General features: G+C 38.2%; 1 protein-coding gene across 5 annotated transcripts in view; it reads left to right on the forward strand.

Annotated features, from left to right (window-relative positions):
- Window positions 1-20,562, forward strand: part of mipol1 (mirror-image polydactyly 1) — a 75,387-nt gene that overhangs the window by 41,385 nt on the left and 13,440 nt on the right. For 3 of the 5 annotated variants that reach the window (XM_049464064.1, XM_049464063.1, XM_049464067.1), the window contains 2 exons: window positions 3,961-4,056; window positions 17,348-17,448. In XM_049464064.1, the coding sequence (XP_049320021.1) occupies window positions 3,961-4,056; window positions 17,348-17,448 (197 nt within the window). Of the gene's footprint in view, window positions 1-3,960; window positions 4,057-5,003; window positions 5,139-17,347; window positions 17,449-20,562 lie in introns of those variants that run through there. The other 2 variants (XM_049464068.1, XM_049464065.1) reach the window with 2 other exon arrangements.

The following is a 20,562-nucleotide window of genomic DNA, read 5'->3' on the forward strand; positions in this document are numbered from 1 at the left end:
GATGGAGAATTTGCTATTAGATGCTAAAACGATTGGATTGCTGATCTTAAGTGTGGATCATGTATTTTTTTATAATTTATTTTACTATATGGCTAAATTACGGATACTGCAGAAACAACACAGATTTGTTAGTAGAAGTTGCATGTAGTACAATAGTGTTAGTACAAATGTTAGTTTATCTAAATAAGAGGTCATTAAGGCAGCAACAGCAGGTTTGTCAAATCATGACGAAACTTCAGAAAGGAAAAAAGAGAACTCTAAACCTGGTCAGAAATCTGTCTGTGCAGGTGGTCTCAGACTGAGGTCTAAACTGTTTTCTGCGCTCTGATATTTCTGGGCATGGACTTGCAGGAATATTTATGATTGGGATCCTTTCTGCAGCCGTCCCTGTGGGCGACCTGCCTGGATCCGTTCCGGTTCTGCCCAACAGGACAGAAAGGCAGGCGTAAGACATGTGGAGAAGAAAGGCAACACAACAGGCCGAGTGTATGCTGAACAAATGCGGCTACATGGAACGCTTGCTGTGCTGCTGCTGCACCTCCATGCAAGAAAAGCGAGCTCTTTTTTCCCCACAAATGCCAACTCTCTGTGTGCGGAAACTCACATATGGATGAGTACAGAGTCCGGCGTATAAGAAATCTCAGCAGTTCAATTATTCACTTCTTATGCAGGCAAGACCCTAGCTTTACTGTTCTGATACAAACTAATAGGCCAGTTCCTGCAAAAGTCTCAAAACCTTTAACATCAAATATACACATCTTTGTGCTTCAGTATATCATCACTATCGTCTTAGAATCTATCAGATATCCTACAGTACATTGTGTAGAAATTTCATGATGAATAAACTAATAGAAATGCTCTTAAATGAGATGGAATAAAAGCTTTCTAATTGATTCCACTGAGAGTTAAGAAGGTTTTTCTGTTTTGTGTAAAATTACTATTATGAAGATGTTTGGTGAAAGTTTTTTTTTATTACAGTGAGTATATGGTTACTGTTTTCACTAATAGTATATGTGATTTTATTCTAAATTTGCTGCATTACAATTTAAACAGAATAATTACACTTTTTATAATAAACCATACAGTTTCAATCAGAGTTCTTGAATATTAATGATATATACCATATGCTCAGAAACATAGAAACATAGAAATGAAATTTATCATGATTTAATGTGATGTTGTAAAATTGTCCTCCCTCATTATAAAATAATTAAACATAAATGAAAGTTTGTGCTACCCTGGCCAAGTTCCTGCAGGAAATTCTTAAAAAATATAATAGCAAAAACATGCTTGTATGTTTTTCTGGATTTTAAAAATTGAAGAGAATTGATTATGATCTGGTTTAATCATGAGCTGATGGTTTCTAATGACAATTGAAATTTGAACTTGCCTGATGAGTCCTAACAAGTCAATCAAAGCCTTACAGAGGCAGGTTTCTCAAAAGCATTTCAGGGAAAAGGTGAATCTTAAATGGTCGAGTGAGCATCACTCTGATCACACTCTTTACATCAGTTAAGAAGATCTTGAGCTGTTTTATTTTGAAATGTAACAGAAAGGTGTAATTTGTCCTACTATTTTGTCCTCACACAAATAGATTTACAAATAGATGCATATCATACTTTAATCATCAGTTTATGTTCATCAGTGTAAATTGTCTTTGTGCACCATTTTATTGGCCTTTTTTTCTTATAAGCTGTTACACAATATAAAGTGTGATTTATAGTTTTTTTCAAATGGTGATGGGCAATAAATATGTAGACAGTTAATATGGCAGACATCTCTTTATTTTATGTACATCCTTTAGTCTTCCAATCTTGTCCGTGTTTTTTTTTTTTTTGGAGAATGAAAAGCCTTTTGAAATGAAGTCTGTGGGCTTATCTGGAGTGTGGAAATTTGGTGGAGTGAGAAAAACCGTGTCAACCTTTTCAGTGTAAACGTAAGGCCAGGTGTAACCTGGCTAACTCCACCCAAACCCCGCCAGTATATTACCGTAGCCCCCCTACACCCCAATCCTGCCTCAGATCCCCACGAAATGCTGCCCTGCTTTTTCAGCGAGGCCAAAAACCCATCTATGGGGCAATTTCAGAAGTATGTTGCAAACGCCGGCCTAATCCCTCTGAGGCGGAGATGGGTCCTCTCTCTATCCTTAAGGATTTCTCCCTCCCCTGCCGCTCCTTCCATCCCTCTCTTCATCTCGCAGGGATTAGCCGCCGGCAGCAGGCAGAGGGCCGCCACATCCCTCCGGCCTGCTGGAATATGAAAAGCTGGATAAGTGTTGGGAGAAATAAATCTTATTCTCTCTTCCTTCCTCTCCTCGCGGTGAATGAGATCCGCTTCGTTATGTCCCCGTGCCTCACGCGTTTATTGAATTTTCTCCCGATCTTGATAGAGTGCTGATGTTAAAGTGAGAGAGGAAATGAAGTCTCCTCTCTAGATGATTTAGGCTGGTCTGATTGCCATTGAGATTTTATTCAGTGGATTCTTCCTCACAGGCTATTATGTGGGTTTAAACTCCTTACATTGACTGTAATTGTATAATTAGGTAGAATTTCTGGTTTGACCGCCATTCCTGGTTTACGGTGGTGATTTAGAGGGCATAACTAGGTTAATGTGTCTGTCCAAATGGCCCATTTCCCCTCTGGCTGCGGCTATTTTTGGGCCAGTAGCAGCAGCATGCACAGGCCTTTGCGTCAGAACAGAGGTGCGTTCTGATTTAAATACGTTTCCCTCCCAGAAAACATCTGTTGCCCGAGAGCCATAACTCAGGCTGACACTAAAGAGGAGCAGTGTTTTGTCTGGCCGGCAGCGCTATTATTTTAGTCTGCAGAGGAAAGGGCCGGGAGTGGGCTCGGAGGCTGAGCGGCTTGTTTGCGCGGGCACCGGGCTTTGAGGCAGCTGGATGTTGAAACATTGGGACTTGTCAGGCAGCGAGGATGGTTTACATTCCTGGTAAGTGTCCTTCGGTCTTGGAATGCGCACATGGAGAAGAACACATATGGACTGGTCTAAAACAACTCGGCTTACAATAATACTCAGCATAGGGCCTGTCGCATCGCACTGTTTATACTGTCTGCCTGTCTGCCGCTGCGTCCGTCTGTCAGTGCCGCCTTCCATCGTATAGCCGTGGAAGAAAGAAAGGAGAAAGGAGAGATAGGAGGGGAGGGGAGGAGAGACCCGATTTGTGTGAATAGATGATGGTACCGAGTTCAGACAACTGCGCCCTCTCTCCCACTGATCTCCCACTGTTCCCATATCGTTGTTATCACGGTCTATTCTCTATCGCTTCTCCTTTCATTGCTTCAATACAGCTGAGCCATTTCCACGCCCAGATGTTGAATTGTGTGCATTCCCACATAATAAAGATTTTTCTTTTATTTTTGAAATATACCACAAATGAATCTGCCCCTCCAAGGATTGCAGACAGACCGAGAGAGCAATATCCGCGGTGTGTGCTTTTACCGTAAATGTAATAACAACTGGGTTCGAGGGCTAGTACCCTGCAGAGATTTCACCTCCTCTCATAGAACAGCTATAGTTACACACTGCTTCCCTGCAACAGGTTTCTAGCCAGTCTGCAAGCTCCACACTGTAAATATTAGTCCAGTGCTGTGTGTTAAATAATAATGACGAGCGTAATCTGTATACAGTGTGCATAGTTTATTTGTGTTGCTGAAAAAAATAAACAATTGATAAACAAAAGACCAGATTTGCTGTAAACCTCCGTACACCAGCGACTTTATCTTTGGGAATCACTGACCTTTTGATTTTTTTGCTGGTTTGTTTATATATGCTTGTATTTATGTATGGGTGGTTGAAAGAAGCACCCGTAAGAACAATAGACAGAGAAAGAGACAAGCTGGGAAGAGAGACAGGAAAGATTGTGATCTGGTGGTGACCAGGATAGATTGAGCCACATTGTTTTCTAAAATGCTACATCTCTAATAGTCTGATTCTCCACAGTGCAAGCGCCTGGAGCACGAGCTTCTTCAGTCCAGAGAGCCAAGCCAGACCAGCAGCTTCCGCCAGCTGACCACCCCAAACAACCAGGAACGCAAGGTAAAAAATAAAAATAAAATAATTCATTTTAACAGACAGTTTACAATTCATTCCATCTAATGCTCGGTAGTAAGGGTAGGCGATATGGCCCTAAATTAATATCACAATATTTCTTGGTATTTTCACAATAACGATACTCTTGGCGATATGACAAAACACTGAATTGAAAAAAAATATTTCAAGAATACAGTACTGCAACAAAATGAAAAATACATTTTATTATTGCATATGATATGATATGGCACACCCCTAACTGAGATATTAAACAAATACAAGAATTTTATCAGATTTGTAACAGAAGTCAATGATCCAGAATGCTAGGACACTAATAATGCACTCCATATATTTACATATATCTAGGACTGCATTAAAATAAATGTAACTGGACAGATACAATATAACAGGAAAAAAGTAGAACCCTGATGGAATAATTAGGGGTGGGTGAAATGGCAGGATATTTCAGGGTATAATATTGTTCACGTTATTTCAAAAATGTTGGCAATGTTATTTTGTACGATACGGTACGGTACACCCCTACTGTTAAACTCCTACTATTTATTACTTATTAATAAATTATAAAATTAACAACTAGTGTTAATATCATCTAAGCATTTCATTTCACTCTAGTGTTCTAAAGTATTTTGCACTTTTTGCTTCTTCTGTCTGTCTTCAAGTAATTCATGACTGAGAGAGTTTTTTATTTTCCAGCAGCTTCTCAATCCCGTCTTTTCTACTGTGTTCTTGTATGCGTTACTGCTGCTCAGTTTATGGTGGAATGGGAAATTCCATTAGAAACGAACTCTAGCTCTATCTAATCTGTATCAACTATACAAGACTTTTAAGCACATGTGGTGGGAACTGTGGCTTTAAACACTAAATTGCTACAGGGTAGATTTTGTGATTAGTTTGCGGTTTGTTTGAGCGTCCTTGTGTTTACATGTTTTCAGATATGTTACCGGCCCACCTGGGATCCTCCACAGACTCTCGATTTCCTGGTCTGGCCTTGTTTCAAATTACATCTGCTTTGCATACATTCAATGGGACACTTAGCTTTTTATTACAGATGAATGTTTTCTTTGCCTGTTCGCAAAAACGTCTCATATTAAAGACTAATAGGGTTTATTACAATGTAAAAATAGAGGTACAATATAAATGCACATTTTAGAATTGTCTCACAAGCCAGACCTCTGCCTGGTACCTTCACCATTAAACATGACAAGAATCACTTATTTTAACTGAAAGATGTCCTTTGTCTAACATGCAGACTTGCATGATGCTTTAAATGATACATACAAGATTCAACTCTACAAGACTCTTTTTTTTGCTTTTCCATTAGGCAAATTTAGTTAGTTGTACCTAGAGCTGGGTACTGTTTTGTATGTGCGTGCTTGAGGTTCCTTTCAGAGCACTGACTGGCCAGAGAAAATCTATGCCCTACAACTATTTAGCAGTCTTCGCTGTTAGTGTTATCACTCTGAAGACACTAGCTATATTTCGGAGAGAGCTATGTTTAATAAAACCAATCACATATCAAAAATTGAGTCAAGTAGTGCAGATACTTTTCACAACAAAAGTTCCAAAATCCTGCAGTTCCACAACCCACAAATGTATTGTGCTATGATTGGTTTTCTTGTTGCAATGTCAACACCCAGACTAGAGATATTAGGTTAATTAGTATTTATTTAGCATTATTTTGATGAGTTTAAATGGAAAACACAGAAAAGGCTGGGATAAAATAGTAACAGCAATCACAAATTGCATTACCTGCATGCAGCACCAGAGGGAGCTCTTCATGCTGATGATCATGATCACATGACATAACGAGGCTGGAGGCAGAGTGAGGCAGAGGTCCACAGTAAAAATACTCATAAACAATTTGTTAGCCTGATATAAATGTGTGCAGTCAAGCCAAGTGAAGAAAAACATCTTCCTTTTCCACATTTTTGTCAGTTTATATTTTGTAATCCACTTTAGTCCCGATAACTTTCAGGATAAAGTTCATAAAAACAATTCTTTTAGCTGTTAAAGTAAAAGGCTTACTTCATAAGTATAGGCTAACTTCATAAGTATAAGCAAAATGCCTCAATTAATCTGACAGTTTTCTAAACAGAGCCATAAGAAAAGATTGTCAAAGCTCATACAATACAGTACACCTGTTACACTAGCAGCCCTGCTTTTAAAATGGGTCCCCCGGAACCTGGATTCACCCTAAATGCTGACCCCCTCAATCATCAGCCCATTAACCAATATAACCCTATCATTTATTAACCCCTATTGACTCGGAGGCGGACCTGCAGTGATTAGTGACAGCAGAGCAGTGGCGTGAGGCCGTGTCACGCACGGTTTGAAGATGATAGGGTCGGTCATCAGGCCGCGATGCCTCGCCACAGGCCTGTCGGGGAGGAGCAGCGCAAACACAAGCATGTTTGATTTGCTGTATTTATCTGATGCAGCCGGAGCCCTTGAGTTTAATGCAGAGTGCTGTAAAAGGGCTGTCATTAGATAGAGCTGAGTAAACACACTCTCAGAGTGAGCGAGAGAGAGAGAGAGAGGACACTTCAGCCACCGAGCTGAGTCAGGGCCATGACCTGGGCACTGCACCACACACACACACACTTTAACCCCCTCCAGCACACATATTTTAAGATGCATTTGTTAACCACATTCTCTTGATGTTTGCAGGAGTGTGTTTTTTTTCCCCTAACAAAAACAATTAAGTAGGATTTATTACTGTAAATGAAAAAATGTAACTATTCATAAAAAAAAGAACCTTCTGTTCAGCTAAATGGCGCATATGTTACTGCATAGGTGACTATAACTGAAATAAATTTAGTGGCTACCTGCAGCAGTTGTAGAAATGTCTTGCAGAAAAGTCGATGCAAAATGCATTTCATTCAGTACTGTTTTATATTATTTTATTCAGACATGCTTTCTGAATGATGTGCATTTACATTTATATATCTACATCAATTTGCAATTATAACAGAGTTTTAATAAAGTTGTAAACGTAATGGTGCACCAGCAGTATAAGCAGTCCAATTTAGGGTGAAATGCTAAATTCCACAATCAAAAAATGTATGAAGTCTCATCCTCTTCCCCTTTTTTCACACCAATGTTCTATACCAGGGATGTATTGAAAGAATTCAGTTTATAAAATCTTAAATAAAAATATACTTTTAGGGTATATTAATCATGGTCACAAGTTTGGGATTTTACACCAAGACAAATGAGTATATTTTCACACTACTTCCCATTACATAAATAATGATTTTACCAAATTGGCCTGTACTGACAATATTAACAAATTAAAAACTCAACATTTGTTTTACATGATCAAGCTAAAAATGACAGGACTTTTTTTGTTTTGTTTTAAAAACATATAGAATGCTGACCGTCTGAAAAAGTCCAGTTGGAGTTTCCTGTCAAAGCTTTCTGGAGACTTCCAGCATTTTCTGTTCTACAATTAAGATGGTTTGACTGATGGCTTATTAAGAAATATATTACATTTTGTTATTAATGTAGCACTTGGGTTTTTTTCTGTAAATCCCCTTAATTACAGATTGACTCCTGGGATTACATAGTGGGGTTTTTAATTTAAAACCAAATGGGAACAGCTGTTGAAAAATTACTCAACAGTGCTGGGAACATATCCACAAAACAATTTAAAAATGAACAGGACTTCCATTTATCGACTGACATTTTACTTTAAAGAAATGACAGTAAAGCTGTAGGGAAAAAAAGACTAAAAGCGGTGAATAGAAGAATAAAAATGTTGTACAAAAGCTCAGTCCTAAATCTTTATATCAAACTTGGAGCACGTACGCTTCGGGAGATTTATTCAGGGAGAAAATTAATTGCTAGGCTTTTTACTGCCACTCATAGTTTAGAGACAGTGAAAGTTAACTGCTATTATTATTATTATCATTAAGTCACTGAGCCAAGATTGTATGAACGTGGACAGATGCTGCTGATTTTATTCGTTTTGGTGTGTATTACAAAAACATGTTTTCAGTTTGAGTGTTAGAAGACCCCCAGGCTCTTCCCTGTCTTCAGTTTTATCTCTTCAGCTCATCTCTGTGCCTCACCTGAGCACTGGAACAGGAACCTGTTCAGCAGCCATTTCATACATCTTCACCGAATGGATGAGAGAAGATTGTGTGTGTGTGTGTGTGTGTGAGAGGCTTTGGGGTGCTTTAAAAGCCTGGGCTGGAGGGCTGGAGTGCTGGTGGGGGGGTGGAGGGTGGGGTTAGGCTGTAGAGGTCAGCTGAAGCAGGCTGTTGTTGAGGGCTCTTGCCCTGGCCCTGAAGCACCTGTGTTTGCTCTGCAGCTTTTCTCTCTGAGCGCTGACGGCCACACAGTGATCACACAAGCCTGCCCTGTTCCCAAGCTGCTAACACACTAAATCGTTATTGCTGCTTCCTCTAACCCCACCGAACCCTACCACCCACCCTCTGAACTGAACTGGACCCGCTCATAGACCCACAGCAACATACACATGAAGTACAATTCAAAATGACATGCTTACATGAATACATCCAGATGCTTTAAGTTGTATCCAATGATGACCCAGATATTTGCGTTATCGTGATATTTACATTTACATTTATATTCAATTAAAATATATTATTCAATTGAATTCTATGGAAATTACCTTAATCACCCTTGCTGTCCTCAGTAACAGCAGTTGTGTTCAACTAAAGAGCAGAACCCATTAATATAATTGAGCCAAAAAATAATGCTATTTTTATACTGATATGTAAGATTTGATGTTGACAGGTGATAGAAAATCTATCTAATTAATTACATGCTCTTTGATTCATTACTCTAAATGAATGAATGAAGTTGGTAAATTTTTGCTGTGAAAGTATATAGGTAAAAAATACTTAAAATTGCACAGAGAATATTAAATTGAATACTCTAAATTAATTTGTGTATGTATGTATGTATGTATGTATGTATAGGTATGTGTATTATATATGATTGTGTGTGTATAATATGTATGTATGACTGTGTGCCCAGATATGGATTGGCACTCTTGTCTCGGGTAAATGCTGTAGTGCCCGATGCAGTCCTTCAGGTGGACGGTCATTTCCGGTTAAGATTACACTGTACGCTGTTGGCTTCTCACCGGTGCGGGTTTTTATAAAGGCGCTATATAAGTGTAACTTCATTCATTCATATAAATAGAAAAAATCTAATTCATTTTAGCAGAGCAGAAATTCATACAATAAATAACTGGCATAAGTTTCTTTTTTTTTTTTTTTTTACACCTCCATTATGGGGGCTGAGTAGTTGCCTCCATCATGTTATAGTGCCTGGAACTGTTCAGGATACATCATGTTAATTAATTCAAATAGATTAATAATGAATTGTTTGTGCATTATTACATTTTCTGCAATGAGTTAATCAAAATTAACATGTTCATTGACAGCCCTAATAATACAATAATATTTTTTAGCATGTTTTTTCTAGAACAATATATTCTTCCCTTAAATATTTGCTAATAACATCAAGACAACTTGGAGCAGATAGACCTGAACCCATTGGCACCATGCATAGGAAAGAGAGATATTAAGCTTGGAGCAGTGGAACTGTGATGTTCTCTGTCCAGTATTTTGGGATGAGTTGGGCGGGTTGGAAGGTAAGGTTGAAGGGTGTTCATTCAACATTCTGACCTTCATGATGCTCTTGTCACCGAATGCAATCAAATCCTCACATCAATGCTCCAAAATCTAGTAGAAAGCCTTCCCTGAACAATAGACAGTTACTTTGGACAAAACAATGAATGAGCAGGTGTCCCAATACTTCTGTCCATAGATGGAAAAATATGACCTGGTTGTTTGTCTCTTTGAGCCAATACTCAGTTCATATTCATTAACCACAAACAATCCAGAAATCTTACTCCTAAAAGTAGAAGTTTTTAAGATTGGGGCAGTAAACTAAGTGCTCCAGGCCTGTATTCTGCTAATGCTGAAGGAAACAACCATTTTAAAGTGATTCTGCATCAAACACTGATCCAGATGCAGCTTCTCTTTTTTATTACTATATTTCGTCTTTGTGATATCTGTATTCATTTGCCAGCATTTGATTATCAGAGTGTGTAATTATCTGCCTCAAGCCTTGAGTGACTGCCTCAAGCTCTGTTATCGACACCTCTTGCATGCCTGGGCTCTGTTGAGAGCGCTGTGCCAGATGAGGACACAGGCTCTTTTGTCTTGTGTATAAAAGACAGTAAGTGATTTGGCTTATCACTTTATTCTGAATGGTTAATTCAGAACCAAAACAAGCTTTGTATTAAGTGATAATAAACAAGGGGGGCCTGCAGCCTCCTTCCTTAATGACTGCAGTGCCTGTATCTCACCTAATAGCACAAACCTGGACTGTATTATTGGGATTATACCACAGTTTCATCATCAGCATTTATTGTTTCACTTTAAGAGAGTAAGAGAGTTCCATTCACATAATGGTATGCATCTTTAGGTTGGCATAGATATTAAACATATTCACTTGAGGGTAGTTCAGAGTTTCAAAGACTGACATCAGCAACATGGTGATGGAGGACATGATGAACTTACTACAAAAACGATGAAAGAGACAGCAGTGTTATAGTTGATAACAGTGTAAATTAAGTTCTGTAAATAAATTTAGCCCCTTATTTCTTCTCGGTTGTGTCCATATAGCAGTGGTCATGCTTTGCACGAACTGCTGACGAAACTGCCCCATGATTTCCAGTGGTGCTGCTCAGTTCCATTCGTATCTGTAAGCTTTAATAGAACATGCACAACTAGGGTTGCAGCGGTAACCGGTTTCACGGTATACCATGGTATTAAAATGCACGGTTATCATACCGTGTGTGTTTGCTTATTACCGGTAAAACGCAAGCCAGCGGAGAAACTCACCCGCGCATGCGCAACTCTGCTCCGCTTCAGCTGCTCAGCACACAGCGTTGAGAACAGCAGAAAGTGCATCAGACTAAACAAATCTCCGTCCGCCTAAAAAAAGGCTAAACTAAAATCAGCAGTGTGGGACTATTTCAGAGACCCGCCGAACGCACCCGAGGATGGTTATCCGATTTGTAATCAATGTGGCCGTAAAGTCACAGCTAAAGGTGGACATACGTCAAACCTGTTCTCCCATCTCCAAGAACACCACCCCGCCGTGCAGCGCAAAGTATGTGTTTAGTTTATAATTTTAATCTGAACATAAATAAAACCTCTTTGTAGTCGTGCACAACCCATGCAGTAAGCGCCCGCAAAAGCGCTGAGTTATCCGAAATTTGGGCACGCAGGTACAGGCGTGAAGTGCGTGCTACGATGGATGCATGTGTCCGTGTAAAGGTCCTGGCCGGACTGGATGTGAAAGACGCCATTCATTTACATGCGTTAATTTTCAAATTCTGACGTGCCTGTTTTTCATATGTTAAAACCAGACTCGGTGTGAGAGCCTTAAAATAGAAATCTCTATTGTGAGGATCATGTCAGAAATAAATCCCCTCTTTCTGCATTATCTGGTTATATACCAACTTGGCAGTAAAACGGACGTTTACAACAGTTGTTGATCAGACACTGACCCAGGCTCAGTTTATCAGATATTAAATAATTTAAACTTAAATATTGTACTGAATAGTTTAAACATAGGATCTTTACTTCTTAGAGGACATGTAATGTGTGACGTGTGTGTGTGTGTGTGTGTGTGTGTGTGTGTGTGTGTGTGTGTGTGTGTGTGTGTGTGTATATATATATATATATTTTTTTTTTATTTTAATTTTTTTTTTTTTTTATACACCCTTAATGACCTTAAGAGTAGTGGAAAAACCTGGTTTCCTTCACCTAATGGTGTACAGTTTATTTTTTTTTAAGGAGACATTATCTATATAGTTGTTCCAGGTTTCTACAATAAATAGTTAATTGAACAAAAAACCTTTGTTGTAATTTCTTTAAGGGTCAGTTTAATAATATATGTAACAAACTGTGATACCGTGATAACCGTGATACCGCGGTATTTTCTGAGATGGTTATCATACCGTGAAAATCTCATACCGTTGCAACCCTATGCACAACAGAAGGTTCTGTTCATAACCGTATACAGCTCTGGAAAAAAATTAAGTGACCACTTTAGTTTCTAAATCAGTATCTCTGATTTTGCTGTTTACAGGTACATGTTTGAGTAAAATGAACATTGTTGTTTTATTCTATAAACTACAGACAACATTTCTACCAAATTTCAAATAAGAATATTGTCATTTAGAGCATTTATTTGCAGAAAATGAAAAAAGATAAAAAAATAACAAAAAAGAGATACAGAGCTTTCAGACCTCAAATAATGCAAAGAAAACAAGTTCATATTCATAAAGTTTTAAGAGTTCAGAAATCAATAATTTGTGGAATAACCCTGGTTTTAAATCATAGTTTTCATGCATCTTGGCCTCTCCTCCACCAGTCTTGCACACTGCTTTTGGATAACTTTTTGCCACTCCTGGTGCAGTTCAGCTTGGTTTGATGGCTTGTGATCATCCATCTTCCTCTTGATTATATTCCAGAGGTTTATAATTTGGTAAAATCAAAGAAACTCATCATTTTTAAGTGGTCTCTTATTTTTTTCCAGAGCTGTATGTGTTCATATTAAACCTTGACCATAAATTAGCCTCAATACTTCGGTCAGAGCGCCATTATCACACAACATTTCACAGTCAACCACATTGCAGGATTGGATCTATCTGTGGTATAAGAACAAATGCCTTATTCTGTAAATCATTATTACATTTGTATCATATTGAGTCATGCTTCTCTTTTACATGCAACTATAAATAATTAATGAGTAAAATAATAAAAGCTGATGCAGTTTCCGATGCAGTTTTATACCATAGCAGTTTTGTGGCTTTTTTCCTTATATTTATCATCGCACTAGTCTGTTCAATGGAAACCAAATCATAATAGAATGAAAGCCATTGTGATGACAGTTGTGAACAAAGTGGTTTGGCTTGGCATCAAAACCTTCAATTACATTCCTCTTGGTTCACATCTTATAAACAGTATAACAGCATAGAGCAGAGAGAGAATAAGTGTAATGTGTGTCTGTGATTGTGTGATTGTGTGTGTGTGCGCTGCTACTGTCTCTCCCCACTGAGGCAAAAAGGCCATGCTCTGGCAGCCTGCCCCCACTCAGCCCAGTGCTGCCCTACTCTGCACCCCTCTCCTAAAGGTCGAAGCAGCCACTCTCCTTTCCGCAGCTTAATCTCTCCAAGTTAATGCGCTACTCGATGGACCTCATTTGGATAATATTGTAATGAATGCTGATAAAATACATATGATTAAAAGAATCCGGCTTTGAAGTCGAGCTCTGCTCCCTGTTGGAGAAAAGTACATATTGACTTTAGAGGTTAGCCTCTTTTTGATGTTCTCTTTGACTTGTGAGACCTGCACTCCAGTAATTAGAGTGATTGGGCTGTGCCAGCGCGGAAGCTGCAGGCACTTAGGGCAAAGGTGTTTATAGCAGTCACCATACAGCAGCCGTCCTGTAGGTCAGGAACACTAACACACGCCTGCTTTTGCATCCTTTACCATGCACTTAAGTGGAAAGGAAGCAAACAGCTTGATTGTATTTACACACAAGCTGAATCTAATTGGATTTTTTGTTGTGCTATGTTTGGGGTTGGAATGTGGATAATAATGCACATAAATAATTATTAGTATATTGAGGTCATTTCAAGACTTTTTAATTTTTTTATTTCTTTTTTTTAAATCTAGTTTTTGTGAAGATAAAAAGGTCAAATTTACTTAGAAACAAATACCCCAGTTAGTTGAGTGTTTCTTACATTTACTTTTTATTTCATTGCATATAGTATGAGACCAAGATATTTTATGGTTCTCTCTGCTCAACTTGTCTTTTAATATAAATCTGTTCCTGTGATTCAGGCCTGAACACTTTCACCAAGATGTTAATAATCTAAATAATGATGTCATTTCAAACCAGTGATGTCAGAAAGGGATTATAATGACTCGATACAAAAGCAGTCTCACAAAATACTGAAGTCAAAGAGAATACAAATATTGAAGAAAAAGAGACTTCTAGAGATTTCTAGTTTGTCATAAAAGCCAACTGTTGTGTGAAAACTACTGTTTAAATGTTTATCTCCCATTCCAATTAATTATATCATTGAATGATTTAAGGAATTGTTTGGAATTTCAGCACGTAGAGGGCAAATGTGCAAACTTACGCCGAGCATTTAGCGATACAAACAGTGCTTACACGCTTTCTGTGCAAAACAGAGACCTTATGTTAACCATGTCCAGAAGCAGTGTCTACTTCTCTGTGCTCACAGTCATCTGGGATGAACTCTGGACCATTAAAAGAACCATTGAAAGGACCATCTGGACAGTTATCAGCAAAAAGTAAAAAAAACAGGATCTGTCTTGGAGTTGTGTCAGCACACCGAAAATTAAATAAGAGTACATTGAGTCTTTAGAGTAACGTATGCTACCTTTAAGATAACATATTTTCAAGTCTGAAGCAGTCTGAAGTGCTGACACTATGATTGGGAGATCGCTGGTATGAATCCTGGTCATGCAGCTTGCCATCAGCTGCCGGAGCCCTGAGAGAGCACAATTGGCCTCGCTTTTTGTGGGCGCTCTTTCCTCTAATCACTCCTAGTGTGATGTCAATCAACATAAGATGTCTGTGCACTGAGGTATCGGAACTGAGTTGCTGCACTTTCCTCTGAGCGCGCTGTGATGCTACTCTGCAATGCTGTGGCATTACTGGGGATACTATAATGGGAGAAAAATGTTTCATGGATGTTTAGACATTTTTCTGTATTTTTCAAAAGCATATGCTTCTGCTTCAAACCTACACACCCTGCACATAGCCAAGAACCCTAAACTGTAGCATAGGTTGTGTTCTAATGCGCATCTCTCTAAAAATGCAACTATGTGTCAGGATACAGTCCTCCATTAGTGTCTAGATAAGGCTCAGGAAGCCCAGTTCAGCTATTCAGGCACCATACAGCTATCACTCTAACTAAGTGTGAAATCAGTAGGAACTCTGAACTGTGAGCACACTTTTATTTCTTAATCTTAATCCCTCTCCCTTTAACTTTTCTCCCTCCCTATCCCCCCGCATTGCAGGACTGTTGAATTGATTGCTGCTCTTACTGTAGGCCAGGTTGTTGTGTTTGTTTAGACGACCTCCATTGTCTGCGTGTCCTCTCCCAGCTGTTGAGAGGGTGACACCAACAATAGATCTGTTTCAACGGCTGGTCATTAGCAGAAGCTTTACTGCTGGTCAGGTTTAAGCACAGAAAGGCCGAGGACGTGTTTACCCAGCCTTGCCTGCATCGTACTGGGCCTGAGCCTGCGTCCGTCACCCAACATGCTGCTGTGAGAAGGTGCTGAGTGGGGAGACAATAGACTGAATTGAATCCCCCTCTGAGTGAGTTCCTCGCGGTGTATGAGAGGAAAAGAATGAGTGAATGAATAAATGAATGTGTGTGTGTGTGTGTGTGTTTGTGTGTGTGTGTGTGTGTTCATGTGTAGTACAGATGAGCTTTAGTCTCGTGAGCGCAATAAGCAGTTCAAATTGACAGTTGAGATAAGATGCGCACAAGCGTAATCAAACTACACTCCCATAAACATGAAATGGCAGCTATTATCAGTTGCCTTTATTTATCAGTGATAAACCCTCTTCAAAGAACTGTGTAAGTGTGTGTCCATGCTCTGGATCTCGCATTAATTATGGTCAATATCATTATCAGCTTTAGGTCATTATGTTGGCCATTGTTATAAAAGATATAATTAAGATAATAGTACACTACATCTATCACCACATTTAAATACCTTTATGCACTGCACAATATTTACACTATATGTCCAAATGTTTGTGGACACCCTGTCTAATGAATGAAATACATTCAGCTACTTTATGTGCCACCCATTGCTGACACAGATGTGCAAATGCACACATATGCATGTTGTCGGGTTCCGGTAGAAAAGTACTGCCAAAAGAATAGGACTCTCTGCAGCAGACACGCAGGAACCTATTAGTACCTTACCCAATGCCAGGTATGGCCTAGTGTGGTATAAAAGCCCTGTATAAAGCCAGTATTGAGCTGTGGAGCAGTGGAACTGTGTTCTCTGGCATGATTGTGATCCATCCAATACTTTCGGGATGAGTTGGTGTGTGGTAATTATCCAATAGTCTCGTCTATGAATGCAATCAAATCCTCACAGCAGTGATATCACACCAAAGTAGAATGTCTCCCCTGAATAATAAAACAGTTCTACTAAATCTTTTTTTTTTCCCTCAGTTTTCCTGAGTGATTTGATTTCAGACTAATGTCAGACTGTTAATGTAATAAAATGTTAAGTTGGACAGTTATCAGATGCTGAAGCAACAATGATATTCACAGTATTTTCAGAAAAGTACAGCTCTGGAAAAAAAAATAAGAGACCCCTTAAAAATGACGAGTTTCTTTGATTTTACCAAATTGAAAACCTCTGGAATGTAATCAAAAGGAAGGTGGATGATCACAACAAGCCATGAAGCCAAGCTGAACTGCTTGAATTTTTGCACCAGGAGTGGCATAAAGGTATCCAAAAGCAGTGTGTAAGACTGGTGGAGGAGAACATGCCAATGTGCATGAAAACTGTGATTAAAAACCAGGGTTATTACACCAAATATTGATTTCTGAACTCTTAAAACTTTATGAATATGAACTTGTTTTCTTTGCAATATTTAAGGTCAGAAAGCTCTGCATCTTTTTTGTTTTTTTTTAGCCATTTCTCATTTTCTGCAAATCAATTCTCGAAATGACTATTTTTATGTCTGTAGTTTATAGAATAAAACAAAAATGTTTTATTAAACATTTTACTCAAACATATACCTATGAATAGCAAAATGAGAGAAACTGATTCAGAAACTGAAGTGCTCTTTAATTTTTTTACAGAGCTGTGAATTGTATATTAGAACAACAAAATGTATCACAATATGATGAAATATTGTTATATTGTGTAGACTTTGGATAAATAAATTCGCTATATTTAAGGACTTGACATTGCAACCAATTGCAACACTATTACCGAATCTAATAGGTATATAGCAAAAATATGGACCATCTAGTAATCCCTAAAGACTGATTTAATAACCACTCGTCTGTTATAAGCCATTTTATATTAAACCATCCTGAATGACTTTGTTTAACCACTCAATTATACTTATTTTTTTGGAGTCCTTTTTAAACATATGCATGTTATGTGCATTCAGTTAAATAAATAGTGTGCTAATGTTTCCCGTGTAGATCCAGGTGGAGTTGGAGGCTACCCAGAGAGAACGGGCTCTAGCTGTGGAGCTCAGTCGTAAACTGGAGGCGGAGCTACAGTCACTACGCAGGTACCACAGGTGGGCCATCCCACCTTACAGTGCACAGACACAGGGTAAACATTCAGCTCAGAGCATGCTTACCTTGCAAAGCTTGCGCTACTGATTTAGCATACTTGCATGCATACATGCAGTTCATCTAAATATACTGTACAATGAGAGCCAGACTAAGCCTGATTTACCCAACAAAGTTGGCCTTTAATGCCGTTTTTGTAAAAGGAACACGAAACATAACACATACAGTATATAAAGTCCTGTTCACAGTGTGTAGCCGTTTTTTTATAAATACACATCTCTCAAACAGTCCTCCCAGTGGAAATAAAGTTACATATACCTGAGACTTCCCGCTCTCTATTACACTTGCTTGCTCTTTCTTTTATTCTGGGTTTTGTGTTTGTTCTCTCTCTTGTACACTCTCTCTCTCTCTCTCTCTTTCTCTCTCTCTCTCACTTTCTCCGTCACTCTCACTGCTGCAAGAGTCAGCTCATAGAGTGCTCTCCATTTTAACTTCTTAATAAAGAGCCCCATATGGCACCTCCCATCATCACTATGCTCCTTATTAAAGCAGGCCGGAAACATTTATTGAGCTAGCTCAGCACTCAGCACAGGCTAAGAACAGACAATAATCACTAGAACTAGATCCCCTATGCATTGTGAGCAATAGACTGATGTGGAAAACCATCTAAAAGAGACTGAGAGTCTAGAATTATTGCCATGAAAAATCATGACGTAATTATGAAACGCATTTGAAAATGACAAAAAAAAGACTGCCTTTCTGATCCACTTTTCAGAATGAAGGTTGCTTAATGCTTCTTGGCTTGGTTAAATGGCTGAAATTTCACATCCAGTGCATCAAAATATTGGATTAAATGTGTTAGAGGTTTTCTTCCCAGCCATTGTTATATACTTTTCCCCTGTGCTCATTAGGGCTAGGTTATATGGTTGTTAAATAATATCACAATATTTCAGGGTATTTTTGCGGTTAACGATATTCGTGGCAATATGACAAAACAGATTTTTTTCATGCAGTTCAAGAATAGTTTAAGAATATTCTACTACAGTTCTACTAAAATGTTTAGTGAATGCATATAAACTACAAGCAAACATTTAAAGAGTAAGTACAGTAAGTAGCAAAACAAATATGAAATAGACAATCCTATCAAGAATATTGCTGTTATCATAAAAAAAAAATTCTTGCGATTTTTTTTTTTGCAACATTATTGAATACAATACGATATGGCAGACCCCTGGTGCTTACACACTCTCTCTCTTTTTCTCCAGTGTGTTTACAGATTGACGTAGGGTTTTCCCTCATGCACAGAGTTGATGTAAATCTTAACTCCTATCAGCCTAATTTGCATTAGTTTACGTTAAAGCAAGTTCCTGAAATGTCATTCAACACTGAGTGGAAACCTGGTTGTTAAGCTGTCAATTTCATAAAAAACAATAAACTTTTGTGTCCGTTGTTGCCAATGCAAATACATCTGCTTAATTTAACTACGGTAGCTATTTAAAGAGATTAAATGTATGTTGAAAGATATAGAAAAAAAGAAGCATGGACACAAATACGTGTGTAAGAAAATATGTATATACAGCTCAGGAAAAAATTAAGAGACCACTTCAGTTTCTCAATCAGTTTAAATGTAAATTTAGTAAAATGAACATTGGTGTTTTATTTCTCCCAAATTCTAAATAAAAATATTGTAATGTAGAGCATTTATTTGCAGAAAATGAGAAATGGCTGAAAATAACAAAAAAGATGCAGAGCTTTCAGATCTCAAATAATGCAAAGAAAACAAGTTCATATTCATAAAGTTATAAGAGTTCAGAAATCAATATTTGTTGGAATAACTTTGGTTTTTAATCACAGGTTTCGTGCACCTTTGCATGTTCTCTCCTGGTGCAAAAAGTCAAGCAGTTCAGTTTGGTTTGATGGCTTGATCATCCATCTTCCTCTTGATTATATTCCAGAGATTTTCAATTTGGTAAAATCAAAGAAACTTATCATTTTAAGTAATCTATTATTTTTTTCCACAGCTGTATATCAAAGTATCAATGCTTGACAATACTGTATAGTACTGTTAAAATAGTTTACATGTTAGGATTGGTGCCACTGTGGTTCATTTTGTATTGTGTTTAACTCTGACTGCTAAATAGCAGTGTTGTTTTCTTCAGGTCTTCATGGTCTAGTATATTGAGTTGCTTGCAGTATTGCATTATATTAAATCGTATCTCCTTTAATGCGATTATGTATGGTATTGTTAGGTTCTACCTAGAACACTGCCCTATTAATAAATGTTTAGGAGCAAAAATAAAACCGTATTGCTGACAGAAACATACATTTAAATGTTTGCTACACATTAATTGCTTTATTATGCATTTATGTGTGTGTTTTTTTTTTTATAGTTTTTATGATTTAAATATTTGTATAGCAAAGACTGGTGGACCCTTAGATGCTTTGGTTTGCTCTAATGTGGCTCCCTCTGGAAACCATTTGGACACTCCTGGCTGAAATGGTTAAATGTCTGTTTTTTTTTTGTTTTTTTTTTTCTTAAAAGGAAACAAAATCCTAAAGTGGTTCTCCTTTGGCATCTCTCCAAATAGCCCTTTTTGATGCCTTTATTTTTAAGCATGTATTGCAGCACCTCCCACAGTCTCTTGCTGAATGTCTGTCCATTTGAAGGGCAGGGCTTATTATTATTGTTTTTTTGCTGGGGTCTTGGAAACTCCTGAGGTATTGACCGCAGACATTTCACCACCGCCTGATGTGAGATTGTTTTGGCCCCTGATGCAGTGCACTGCTAATTTAAGACTTCTGTGCGAGAAAGATAGTACATCTCTACAACAGAATTGAGCGGTTCTTGTCCAGAATGGGTGTGGAGGAGTACCGGGGACTCCCACATGCCTAGCTTTTCTGTCAATAAACGCAGGAGCGATGTGTGATAAACTGTATATCTGTGGTTTATCCGTCATTCAGTTGAAGCATGATGGAAGATACTGAATAAATACATTTGGCTCGTGAACTGGTCTTTCAGGTTTGGGTATCCTGTTGCACATGAAGGAGACATCCGTCTGTTTTAAGGATCCTGTGTTGGGTTTGTCTTTGTTTATGCGTATGTGTGCGTCTATCGATGG

This window comes from Astyanax mexicanus, chromosome 14 (genome assembly GCF_023375975.1).
Source record: "Astyanax mexicanus isolate ESR-SI-001 chromosome 14, AstMex3_surface, whole genome shotgun sequence".
Lineage (NCBI taxonomy): Eukaryota > Metazoa > Chordata > Actinopteri > Characiformes > Acestrorhamphidae > Astyanax > Astyanax mexicanus.